Source organism: Halyomorpha halys, unplaced genomic scaffold, assembly GCF_000696795.3.
Source record: "Halyomorpha halys isolate HHAL.00 unplaced genomic scaffold, Hhal_1.1 Scaffold111.1, whole genome shotgun sequence".
NCBI classification, from domain to species: domain Eukaryota; kingdom Metazoa; phylum Arthropoda; class Insecta; order Hemiptera; family Pentatomidae; genus Halyomorpha; species Halyomorpha halys.
The window spans coordinates 184,846-198,428 of NW_027109684.1; the positions used below are offsets into that span (position 1 = coordinate 184,846).

Genomic DNA, 13,583 nt, shown 5'->3' on the forward strand with positions numbered 1-13,583 from the left:
CCTCATTTATCATCCACGGTCAACTATCTCTCATAATTATGAATTGTATTTTATGTATTATCGGCATCATCATTTTTTATTTTTCTGTCTTAAAAAGATATTGTTTTTCAAGCTAGGTATTTTTATTTGGTCTCTGTTGTTGTATACGGTATATGGACATACCTCAAAGAAGATGAAAAAATATAGATTATTATCTTGCTGATGTTCTTCTAGGCATTATCTGGTTCCATTCTAGGAAAAATGTAATATAAATCGATATAATAAGTGTAGTTTAATATATAAGAAGGAAATATTTTTCACAAGAAATGGCAGTACTTTAATATAATTGTGTAAATACCTGATAACCTGTACTAGTTAACAATACCAACTTAGCACTTTATCTAAATTTTAGGAAAGAAAATTCTTCTTACCTTTTTTAGAATAAATAAAAATTTGTATCAAAAGTTCTTATTATTTCTCACCTATAATTCTGCCAAGACCAGAGCTGTTAAGAGCTCCAGCATTTGAAACAATGGCACAAGACGAAAACCTTTCTTGAGGACCAAGGAGAGGCCTGTTAGGGACAGCATATTCTAATGGCCTGTCACTAAATGCTGGCTCCTTGCCAGTAATGGTGGGAACAGAAGGCAGTATCTCTCGAAGTCTGCATAATAACTGATCACGAGGGATATTGGAAGAACGTTGTAGGCCATGGTACTGTACATTGTAAGGGTTATCTTGCTTTGACTTAAACACATTTGATTCATCGTGTAGGACACTTCGAAGTCTAATTATTAGACGGTTCTTAAATGCTGATAACCTGAAACAAATTCAGCTAATAATTATTATTGATCAGCTTACATCTAGTTATATTTTTTAAATTACTGGGAAATGGTTGGACATAATAAGAATAGTTGGGTAATGTATTGTAATATGCTCTTTTTGAGTAAATAGTATATTTTTATGTATAAAGGGTTTTTAATATGTTTTTATGTTTATTTTATGTATCATTTGTTTTGTTGAACCGAAAAGCAAGCTAACCAATTTTCATTGTCTATAATAAATACGTTGTTCGAAACAAAACCAAGATGGCGTTACGTATCCTTCAAAAAGTCCGTTGAATAGCGGCCTTGTTGAGGAGATTCAAATATTTTAAAAACTTAATTTTAACTTCCCATCATAATTGAAAATACATTAAATTTAAGAAAAAATAGAATTCAAGAAATAGTGCTAAAGAATAATATTCAGAAAGTAAATCATTTGCAAAAATCCAAAGCTGTTGTGCGACAATCGATGTTTACATGGAACATCGAGACAGCTTTTGGTTTTTGGCATACATTCGTTGCTTAGGCGCGGGCGGGGAATGATATTTCCTGGATAAGGAGGTCCTCATCATCTCTTGTCTAGCTCAAGGGAGGACCTCTTGAAAACGTAGTCACTCACGAAGAAAAAAGGGACTCTTTGTTTTGGATCGCCAGTGAAGTAGAGGACCAAGGCCTTGTATAAAGACGGTATTAGTTTGTTAAATAGAAGACATCAAGACTCATCAATAATCAAAAGAAGATTGTATAAATTGGTTAGTTTAGCTTAACATATAATTAAGTAAAAGTGTTATTAAAATTAAGTGTCTGTTTCTGATTGCCTAGAAACCCGCTCTAAGATTAAGAGTCTATTATATTACAAACTTTTAAATAAAATTCTCCTATCTGTTAAGTATTAGAGCTCTTCATTTTAACCTAAGCTATCTTTAAGATGTTAGAATTAAGTTAAAACTATAAATTTCCATTTTTTTTATTTAAATAAATTTTTGATTATCATATAATATTATATGAGTCAAGAAAGACTCCCAAATTGAGCAACGGTAAAATTACATCTCAGTAATCTATACAATTACATTATTACCTTTCACTAGGAATATGAGGAATAATAACTTTAAAACTAAAAATAAGTTTTAATTAATTCATTTAGTACAGGTTCTCAAATTTCAATAAAATGTTATAAGTAAATATTACTTCTTAGTTTGTAGGAAGATAGTGAGGGCGACGGTCAACATAGGTATCAAAATACTAAAACAAAACTCTTTATTGATAAACAACGTTTCGCTTTGCAAGACTTCATCAGTACTCTAAATAAATGGTTTTCTTTTACTATTTTGATACCTTTATTTTGGACGCTACCTAGGCTATCTTCCTACAATTTACTTCATATGCTCAACTATCTTCTTCCAAAATTACTTATTAGTATTTGAGAAAATTTTGTAATGCTTCTGAATAATATTTACAAGTCTATTTGAACAATTTTTTATTAATTAAGGTAGTTTTAAATTTTATTAAGATAAACTAATATAATAAATGCAAAAAAAATGTAATTATTATTTTCAATTTTTTTTTTTTTCAAACTTCCTATATCAGAAAAAGTCATTTTACCTTTTAGCTGTTGCCTCATCACAATTGTGGCAATTGGAGGAGAACTTGTGACCGCCATGTCCTCTGAATCTTGGTCTGGACCTCCTTCTGTAGTCCTTGGTTGTTTGGACCCGCATTGCTTCTCTCTGCAAGTGCAAGATCTCCATCAATGTCTGTTCTTGCTCTGAACTCTATAATCATGAAATGTTTCTTTTAAGCAAATATTAATGAAATTTTATCCATTTCAAATTTAATCCATTTCAAATCTTTAAAAAAATTGGCTCGAAAAATTAACTTTGGGACATTCACATTAATGAATTGATAGCAGGATTAATTATTTGTCAATGAATTAATCATTATGTAGTGATTCACTTAAAAACCTTTTAATCATTGTTTTATGATTAAAATATGATCATATATCATTAATTATAAATTTGAAATTGCCATTTAATCAGACATATTTCAGTAGATTTTATAATCGGAACCTCTCATGATGTCGATTAATTAGTACAGAACTTTGTCCTTTCTGTTTTGATATATATTTTTTTTAAAATTTAATCATTAAATGTTTAGGAGTAGGTAATGATTGAGTTTAAGAACAATTTGTTAGAATAAGTTAGACGAGATGAGTTCTAATTAATTATAAGTGCTTATCTTCTCGGTAAGTGGATTTCTTATTATTAAAACAAAAAAGGTAATCTCTTCCCACCAAAACAAAGAGCTTCAGCATGTTCCGCCAAGGAGCATCACCAATGTCTGCTCTAGTTTTGTGTTGTGCTCATTTATTCATTGATGCATAAATAATTTATTAAGGTTATATTTAAAGTTTTAAATAGTATTATAATTGTAATGTATTGCTTTAATAATGTAATCAAGTTTTCCAAAAGAATATACTAGAATACAAAAGATTCTTAGTTTGAGCATTACCCCAGAGATGCTGGAAAAACAGTATTCTCTTGGGACAGTAACTAACCCACATTCAATATATTCTTATAACCAACTTTTCTTTATACGTGTTTTATTTCATGCTTGTTCCCAATGGTCACCTCCAGTTTCCTACACTATTAATCCTGTCGCAACACCTGACGGCTGGCATCCAGTCCGGACTTGCATTTCTCCTTTGTGCCTTCAGAAATGGTACCTTGTAGAGTGAAGTTACCATCTTTAGATGACTTAAGGCTGGCACCCGCAAGATTCGTTCTGTCTACTCACCTCCTAACCTGGTACCTGACCTATTTTGAACACACATTGTCCAGGCCTTCTGGTCAAGAGGACCTCACATTATAAATTGGAGTCAGATCATTTAACACATCCACCTCGCTAGATTTGTAAATCATTTTTATCTTCACTGTTATTCCGAAACAGTTAAGTTTCTTATTGCAATTGAAATAGCGATTATTTTTCCATCGCTACTTTCAGATTCTGAACCATAATTCTTAGATATGAAATTGATTATTTCTTCTTAATTTATAAGTAATTTCCTTTTATCTGTAGTTTCAAAACATGAAATGAATATTATTATTTTAATGTAACAAATATAATTAAAATCCCAGTTAGCGAATATACTTAAGGTTGGTTAAAATACCAATTTTAAGGATTAAATTTAAGGGTGAGGTTTAGATTTGGTTGGAAGTGTCAAGCACCGTCTTCCATTGGCTGTTGGCAGAGGCGCCCAACTCTCAGTAATTTAATTACAGGCCCTCTGCTCCGTAGGTTAATTTCGGGGCGCTAACTTACATCACGGCCCAAGGCAGCATCAACAGATATTCCTGATTTTGGCGTATTTCGCTTCATCCGAGTTCATAAATCAATATAGCAATGACCAGAATAAAATTATAGTATAATATATAATTTATAGAATAAATTATACCATATTTTAATTATTTCTGTAATAAGAGTTTATTTGTTTTCACTTAGTAATTTCCAGGTGTAAACCTACTGCGCAGTTTTGGTTGGTTTATCGCTGGGTCTCCTAGGGTTAGGTTTTTCAGGAGTTTGGGAAGTACGGAATGCCTTCCAGGATGAAGGAGTTTTCGGATGCAACCTAAAACTATAAATTCGTCTATAATGTGTGTTATTATATGTGTAAGTAATTTACTTAAATCCCACAGAAACGCTAGTTGACAACGATTCAGTGGACGGCTCAACTGCGAATCACTAAGTCATACCGGGATGTGCTTTGTGAGGTAGTGCAGGAAAGGACTAATCGATCACATTTTGGATATGTCTAAAAGAATCACAGGAGTTCGGTTGGAAAATACGAGGGTAAGAGTTCCAGAGAGTTCAAGACAGTGGAAGATTATTCGTAAGGTTATTACGGAAGAATGAAACTGGGGTTGAGTAACAATTATGCAAGGCGCTACCTTATGATAGTTAATAGTTCTCTACCTTGTGGATACATTTCGATGTGTGTGGTCCTCCCAGACAACTTGGTTTTGTATTTCTTTATGGCATGAACAGTTTGGGGTTCAGTACTTTGTAAAGAACTGTTACTAAGCCAACGCTTGAGCAAGAAGGTGATTTCGTCAGAACCACCCTTGACCGCCAGATTATTTCCCAATTAAGGTTACCCACATAATGAGGCTAGGTGGACCCCGGAGACCTCCCGAACCCACAGGGTTCACTCACGGCTACAGTAACAGAATAAATAATTATCTGCAACAGCCAGATTCGTACCTGAGCCTTTGGAGTTAATAGCACAGTGCCTTACTACTGAGCTATCCCACTTCATATTGAATTTCGTAGTTATTTTATATTATGAAATTAATTACCAATTATACAACGTGCAGATGTGTATTATTTGTTTAATTAAAGCTTGATAAATGGACCATAAAGTTGTATATAATGGTTATCTTGACAAATGGACCATAAAGTTGTATATAATTGTTATCTTGATAAATGGACCATAAAGTATATAGTATATAATGGTTATCTCCGTAGGAATAGCAGTTCCTGAAATAATTCAATAGTCACATTTCAAGGTCACTTCCTATACCTGTTGTATATTCTAGAAAAAAAATGAATATTTTTAAAGAAAAAAAACGTGGAATTCAATTTGTTTTAGCCCGTTCTCCAATAAATATAATTGAATTGTCATTCTTTAGATGATCGCATAAATGTAGTCATGATAGTAGTGGTAGTCGGGATGGACGGGGAACGAATCACATAGTTTATCAACGTTAAACCAAAAGGTAAGCTTCCTATGGGTCGATCAAATCGTAGATAGGAAGATTTCTTGAAGCTTACTATTTAAGGTTTAACTTCAGCATAAAAACGTATCCAAGTAAATTAAATATTTTAAATTAATAGTTTAAACCTATTTCTTAGCTCGGGGATATTTATTGATATCGAACATTGAGTTTGGCTATTTTGATCGAGTCTGGCACCCAGGACTGCTATACAAGATCCGTAAATTCCTACTCCCTACTTATTATCTCATTATCCGTTCTTATCTCTTAGACAGGTTATTTCAAGTAAATCACAACAGCGCTTATTCATCCCTGTTTTCTCAGTCTGCTGGTGTACCTCAGGGTAGTATCCCTGGTCCTAACCTTTATACAGTTTTTACAGCTGACATCCCAACCACACTATTCTCACCTCGTATGCCGATGACACATGCCTATTGTCAGTGAATAATGATCCTTCCATTGTATCCCAATCCCACATCACCACCCTTGAAGAATGGTGCCAAAACTGGAGGATTAAAATAAATTCCTATAAATCCCACCAAATCACATTTACCCTTCGTCGTAAACCTTCGTCTTGCACCACAGTATCTTTTAATAATACCCCACTTATTCCTGTTGAACAGATCCGTTACTTAGGGCTAAAGCTGGACAAACGACTGACATGGAATCCTCATACAAGACTGAAGACACAGAAAACTTCTTGTCGATTCCGACTATTACAACATTTACTAGACAAACGGTCCAAACTTACAATCCATTACAAAAGACTGATCTACATGACTATTATAAGGCCTATCTGGACATACGGAATTGAGCTATGGGGCTCCACTAAACCATCTAATTCCCCTCGAATCAAATCCTTACAGTCCAAAATCCTTCGTAAGTCCTTAATGCTCCTTACGTTGTCACATTCAAATCATCCATCAGGACCTCAACGTCATCTATGTTGCCGATTTGGCCAGAACCAGACACCAATCCTTCCACAATAAACTTCCCAACCACCCAAACCAACTCGTTTCTAACCTGGCTTCTCCTTCACTACCTAATAATCCTCCTAGGCGTCTGAAAAGAGGATGGCCCCGAGATCTTCTCCTTAAGAAGTGTTTTTGGAGTTCTATCAATGGATAGATTCTCCACAAGATTTTATCATGTCATAATATCACTTACAGCAAATGTACTTGATGTGTATATATGTATACAGTTGTAAATAACAATAAATAAATTATAAAAAAAAAGTTTGGCTAAGCTTATTTTGTTATTAGATAATTATTGATTCATAGCTTAAACTCATTTCTTGGAACTGATATATGAATGCTATAATTACTTTGTTGAATGCTTAAATCTCTTAAATATTTTAAGAATAGATGTATGTCCAACAATAATTAGTTTGACCCCTTATTCATTTAAAATTTATTTAACTGACGGCACAGTTGTGACATGAAACTCATATCTCACTGTGAAAAACAAACATTATGCAGATCGATGATCTCCTGCCAAAATTTAGAAAAAAGCTACAATTTACTGCTTTGAATTAATAATTTTTCGACTTATTTTTTAATTTAAAAGATACTGTTCTAGTCGTTTACATGCTCGGAAAATAAGTTTTATTTATGAAAAACCTTATTTCAGAAACCATTGGACGTACAGATGTCAGCCAGCACTCAAATTAAAGCTAGTTAAATTTACTACAAAATAGTTAATTATGTTTATCTTTGTAGGAGTAGTAGTTTTTATGATATTTAACAAAATAAACTCACAAAATGTTAATTTCTAGTTGTTCGTATAAAATATTGGATTTATGAAAAGATATATCTCTAGTTACGTAAGATCCATATGTCTGTCAACACTCAAAATAAAGAAAATTTAACTTTCTATAAAGTAGTTTATGACACTTATCTTCGTAGGGTTAGTAGTTTTTATGATATTCACATATGAATATAAATTTGGCAAATGAAAATTTGTCGGAACAACTATAAATCAATTTATTTCAGCAAATTTCATGTAAACTATTGCTCCTACAAAGATAAACATCATAAACTACTTTATAGCTCATTAAACTTGCTTTAATTGGAGTGCTAATAGACATCTGTACGTCAAATGGTTTTTGAGATATGAATTTTTCAAAATAAATTTACTAACTTTTAGTATGGCCCATACAACATTTTTATGAAATCTTGCTTTTTAAAAAGCTATATCTCGAAAACTATTCAACTTAAATAACTCTATTAGGGCTCATATTTTAGGAAATTTACTTTTCTTTAAATTACGTACTCTTAGGTTTTCTTGTGGTGTTCCTGCTTTTTAAGATATAGAGCTCCGAATGAAAAATTAGTTTTTTTATCGCTTTGAAACAGCCACCATTTTTTATTCCCCCTACCTATACTTGGCAGACTCATCAATTTTGACTATTAATTATATTTAGTTTTCATTAAAGTAATCAAAAATTGGGGTGAGATAACTATCTTTTTTCTCCTCTTGGGCTCTTGTACTATTACCACTGCGGAAACATTGGTAACTCATGTAATAATGATTTGTACTTATTGTATTTATCAAATTATTGTTATTGCTTTCTATGAAAATTTTCAATATATAGAAATAAAATTTAGAAATTGAAGAAACTAATTGCTGAGATGTTATAGACTTCTATAATTGTGGTAAGAGAACTAATTAAGGATTCATTGGTAATTCTTCGTATTTGTTTCACGCTTTGTTTAATTATTTTAGCCTAAAGCTGTGTGATGCTACTACAATCGATTATTTAGCCCCCACGAGAGGTTTTTCTGGTCTCCCTCGTGGTCCTGTCAAACCATCTTAGGTTGGCCTGTCCCTCTCTAGTTCTTTAGTGAAGGACTTCCCTCTCCAATTTCCTTGGATTTCGATCTCATCCATTCTGGCAACGTGCCATGCACATCTAAGCTTTCGGACCTTCATAAATCTTTCTATATCTATGTAGGATAGGGTATAACCAAACATTTTCTCCAAGTTTTATCTGACTCTCGTTAGTGAAGGAAAATACCCTGAACGTGATAAATTCTTTTTTCAGTACAAAAATATTTCAGCTCTGTTTTTTTAGTTTACACTAATTACGGGATTTACTGGCTTTCAATGAATTCTAGAAAGTATAAGCAAATTAACTCATCGACATTTCTTAACGGCAAAGTTGATATCTATATGTTTGAATAGCATTTTTTGTTCAATAAGTCCTCGCGAATTACATTCGCACAATATCGCTAATCAATCAATAGCTATCGCATTATTTATTTATATTCACATTATTTCTTTTTACCTCTACCCAGCAATTTCAATCAAGCAGGATGATTATCCTATATTTTACTAACCTATTTGGAATAGTACATTCAAACTAGAGAAAAAAATGGCAAATAGCATTGTCCTAAGGCGGGTTTTATAATAGTCGTATTAGATTTATTTTTTATTAATATAGTTGTTTGAGAGTGGTTTAGTTTCTTTTTAAAACAATTTTGATCTCTTTTCTCTCAAATTTACTCTTTTTTAACATCCGACGTTTCGACCTCTCAGGTCATTCTCAAGGATTCCTTATTCTGTCTTTCATTCCTTTTTTTTCCTTAAAATTCATTAATGCCGGCTAATTGCCTTTGTCCCAATAATTTCTTCTATTAAATTATTTCCTAAATTTAAAACTTTCAATAACCACTTTTATGTTCATTAACAAACCCCATTATTTATTTATATTCACATTATTTCTTTTTACCTCTACCCAGCAATTTCAAGCAAGCAGGATGATTATTCTATATTTTACTAACCTATTTGGAATAGTACATTCAAACTAGAGAAAAAAATGGCAAATAGCATTGTCCTAAGGCGGGTTTTATAATAGTCGTATTGTTTTCCACCCTTCTCGGTTTTCTGACAGATATTTTTTTTAAGACCTTCGGAGCACAATTTTCTTTTTTACCTATATCTTAAAAACTATCTATTTTTCGAAAATTTTCAAGTCACCTTTGGGGATTTTGATCCTTATAACTGAGCGCTCTTGCAGCTGTGCGGTTAATAGTAGTAAAAAACTTTAAAAAATTAGATGTTGAAAATTTTATTTAGTTTGATTTAATAAAGAAATATTAGCACACAGAACAGATAGTTTTCAAGATACAGAAGTACAACAAAAAAAAATGCCTAATCTGTGGTGAAAATTTTGCAATGGAAAACTAGGTTTCTGGAAAAATATCCGTCAGTAATCCTCAAATTTCTAATGATCTACCTTATTGTATTTACAAATATAATTAACTGATAATAAAACCTAACTATTTTCATAATACGTGAGAAACACGAAATAATATATTTATTCATGCCTTTTTCTTCTCTCTCCATTACCATATTTTTTTTTTTCAAATATTTATTATTATACATCATTTTAATGTTCATTAATTTAGATCATTGATCTTATTTCAGGAAGTTTGTTTTCTCGTTTAATTAATCATTTAATTATTCCATAGCTTATATTTATATATATATATATAACTAAAAATTAGATATATTTAATTATTAGTAAAAAAAAGTTGTCTATTAGAGATACCAAAATTAATGTAAGCAATTTTGAAAGCCTTGTTAGACTAAATAAGTATAAGACGTAGTTGACATTGAAGAGCTCTCGATTGCACTGATTTAACTTAACGGATTTTATGAAAAAAAAAATGGATCTAACCGTTTACGACAATTTTGTTAAAGAAAGTGTAAAATTTATGATGTATAGTTGCAATTTCGATTAGCAGTTCTTAGCAAAAATTTCCCGTAAATTCCTTTTCCCACACATTCAACATTTCGAGAAACTTGATCATTCAGACTAAAGATACCTTACCTTAATGTATATATTTCCGTTAGAAACTGGGCTAAAAAAAATTTCACGATTGCAATAATAACTACTACATAACAAACTAAATCTATATTTCATATACAAATAAGCTATATTAAAAAATACTATGAAACTTCTAATTTATAATAAATAATGGAACTTTTAATTTAATTTACTTAATTCTTACAAATTACATTTCAAATTTATTCGAGATTGTGTCAAGTTACTGAGACACTTCGTACTTTTTAAATTAAAGAGTGATGCTGAAATACAACATGAACTTGACGTCAAATGAAACTGTCGACGCTTTCTCCTAAAATATTCTCTTTATTATTTTTCATTTCTTAAATTATGAAAAAAAAAAACTCATGCTAACACACATTTACTTATTATTATGAATTCAATATAATTGCATATTTTAATTTTTAGTCTAATTCTAGCTTAAACAAATAATTAGAACTAGAAAAGTAAACGTCCGTATTGCGGGCTTGCATAACTTAGAAACGCCAAGGCAGTTCTGAACATTAAGTGTAGAATGAGAAATAAGATGTTGAGCTTTTTACGTATATTATTAAAAAAAAACAAAAGGACATAGAGGCATGCAATTTAGGTTTTTGAATTTCACTCTAAAAATTATTGAACACAAGTAAATTTATAGATTGTATCAAAATTGTCTCCTAAAAGTGGAATAAATCATATAAAAATGGAAAACTCATCATATAGATTTTGTTGTTTAGATTTATAAATACGTTCACATCAGTTTCATCACAAATGAGGGACATTAAAGTGAATATAATTGTAATTTGTTGACCGCGAATTTCATTCCAAGTGTTTCAGATATCTCTTATTGTTTCATTTTCTTCCAAAAAAATTCTTAAACCTCAATTGCTTTATGGGTAATTAAAAAGTTTAAAAACTAATAACTATTTTATAAAATTATATTATTATGAGCATTGCAGTATAATTGGGAGAAATATTTTACAAATATATCGTATAATGCTTCAATGTTTCCATAACTTATATCTAATTTATTTAAATTATATATAATTATCAAGTATAATTAGTACTTTGGAAAAAATAAAAAATAATCCAAACAACGTTTAATGGTTATTTGTAGAATTTTAAACCTCAGTAATGAATGGTTAAATGATAAAAATAATTCCTTCTTTTAATTAAAATTGAATTTAAACCACATAATATAAATATGAACATAAATAAATAATAAAGCTAGAAAGCTCTTTTCCCCTCCTTTTTACCCCTTTTTGTTTTTCTTAATTGTTTTCTTCCTTTTCCATCCTTTCCCCTTTCTCTCCTTTTCCGTTTCATATTTTGGTTTCAACCAAATGTGTCTTTAACAGAATAATGGATAAAATAGTGGTAGAGAAATGAGAAAATCTATGAAAGATACATAAACAATTTCTCTAATTCCTCATCAAAAATACCCATTACAAAATCACTGTAGATTTTTTAAATATAATCGCATACGTTTTGAATATGTAGTTATCAGATATTTTTTTTAAAATACTAATAATTAAAGGAATTCTTCTTAGTACATGTTGTAAAAGAACCATATATAAAAACTATTTTTCTAATGTCGGAAGATTATTGGATCATATATAATTTATTGTGGTAATATGGTCTGGGTGGTGATCAAGAAAGCTATTGAATAGCAGAAATAGTTTTTCAGAAAAAAGTAAGTAGTAGGTTTATTCTCCGACTTATCTATTTCTCTAATGCCTCAAGATAAATTTCCATATCAAAAAATTATCTTTAATGATGGCTATAAAAATGATGATGAATTCATGAAGGGTCGCTTTCTTTATTTATAAAATCTAATGCCACTAGTTTAAATTTTTTTTTTTAAGTCGACTACTGAGTACAATATATTATATGTTGAATATGCAGTTTTACTTAACTACAAATATGCTATTAAATGATCCAAATAATCATGACCAATTCCCCTAATTCCTAATTCCTAAAAAAATATATTATACCAGTTTTTACCAATATGATTTTAAAAAATATAATAAAAATGCATAATTACTGGAAGGAAAAATTATGAAAAAAAGGTTTAGTCAGTTTTGATGTTGATAGAACAACCTTTGATACTTTAAACATAAATAAAAACAGTAACTTCTACAAATTTCAATTATAAGCCTGAAAACCTTCAGATATTCATTAAAAAAAAAAGGTTTCAATAAATTTAAAAAAAAATTATTTACATTAATGTATTATTCTGGGTATATAATAAATTTTAAATACGCATTGAATTTACAAAAATAATAAAAACAGCATTACTAAAAATTCATTATTAACTAGTGATATAGAGATTTAAATATAATGAACTTTTAAAAATAATAATTTTTTTAAACAATAAAATACTATCACACTTCCTTTAAACAAAATATTCGTGATATAAGTGTGAAGGGAAGAATCAGGACCACTTTGCTATATAGATATAGCACAAATCATATACATTGAAAAATAAATTCAGTGGACTGGTATTTGATTTTGAAGCTATTGAATACATTTTTTAAATACGCTTCATTTACTGACTCAAGATAAGACTGAACAATAAGGCTATATTCTTGGGGGATTATTGTTAGTTGATAATTGCTGTTGTAGTATTTATTATTAATAATTTATAAGGACAGTAAATACCTGATAGTAGTCGACTAGAGGACGGTTGTCCACCTTGACCTGGGCCTGCTCCTGCTGCTGCCGGCGGGAGATGTAGTGCCAGTACTGGGACCAGAGGAGGTAGATGTACCCGCACATCCCGAAGAAGACGAGGTTGATGAAGATCCATACAGACACGGCGACGGCCCTCATCCTCAACAGACCATCTCCAGGAGGAGAGCTCTTCCAGCATCCTACTTCCACTGGGTAACCGTCCGCGAACCTCCCGCCGGCTATTGATCTAGAGGTCTCGTGTAGAGCTATCTTTTGCCAGTACTCCAAACTACCTCACCACTTATCCATTTTTTCAAAAAATTCTTTAAGTTTCAAAAGTAGAAACTGCGAAATCTTCAAAATTAAGGATGCATTTGAAATAAAGGTCCACGATTCAAAAGTTACATTTCAGAAATAAACATTCAAGATTATTTGTGGTTATTCTTCTGTTGCTGTTTTATTCTGCACTGTTATATTTATTTTCTATATACTTTTTAGTTAACTGTTCAT

At 30.8% G+C, this 13,583-nt stretch overlaps 1 protein-coding gene across 2 annotated transcripts in view; it reads right to left on the reverse strand.

The window, feature by feature from the left end:
- SiaT (Sialyltransferase) overlaps window positions 1-13,269 on the reverse strand; it is a 33,631-nt gene extending 20,362 nt beyond the window's left edge. The window contains exons 1-3 of one of the 2 annotated variants that reach the window (XM_014416072.2): window positions 13,062-13,269; window positions 2,406-2,530; window positions 462-799 (exon numbers count right to left, since the gene is read on the reverse strand). In XM_014416072.2, coding sequence (XP_014271558.1) covers window positions 462-799; window positions 2,406-2,530; window positions 13,062-13,232 — 634 coding nt within the window. In that variant the 5' untranslated portion in view covers window positions 13,233-13,269. Of the gene's footprint in view, window positions 1-461; window positions 800-2,405; window positions 2,576-13,061 lie in introns of both variants that reach the window. The other variant, XM_014416071.2, reaches the window with a different exon arrangement.
- Window positions 13,270-13,583: the final 314 nt, after the last annotated feature.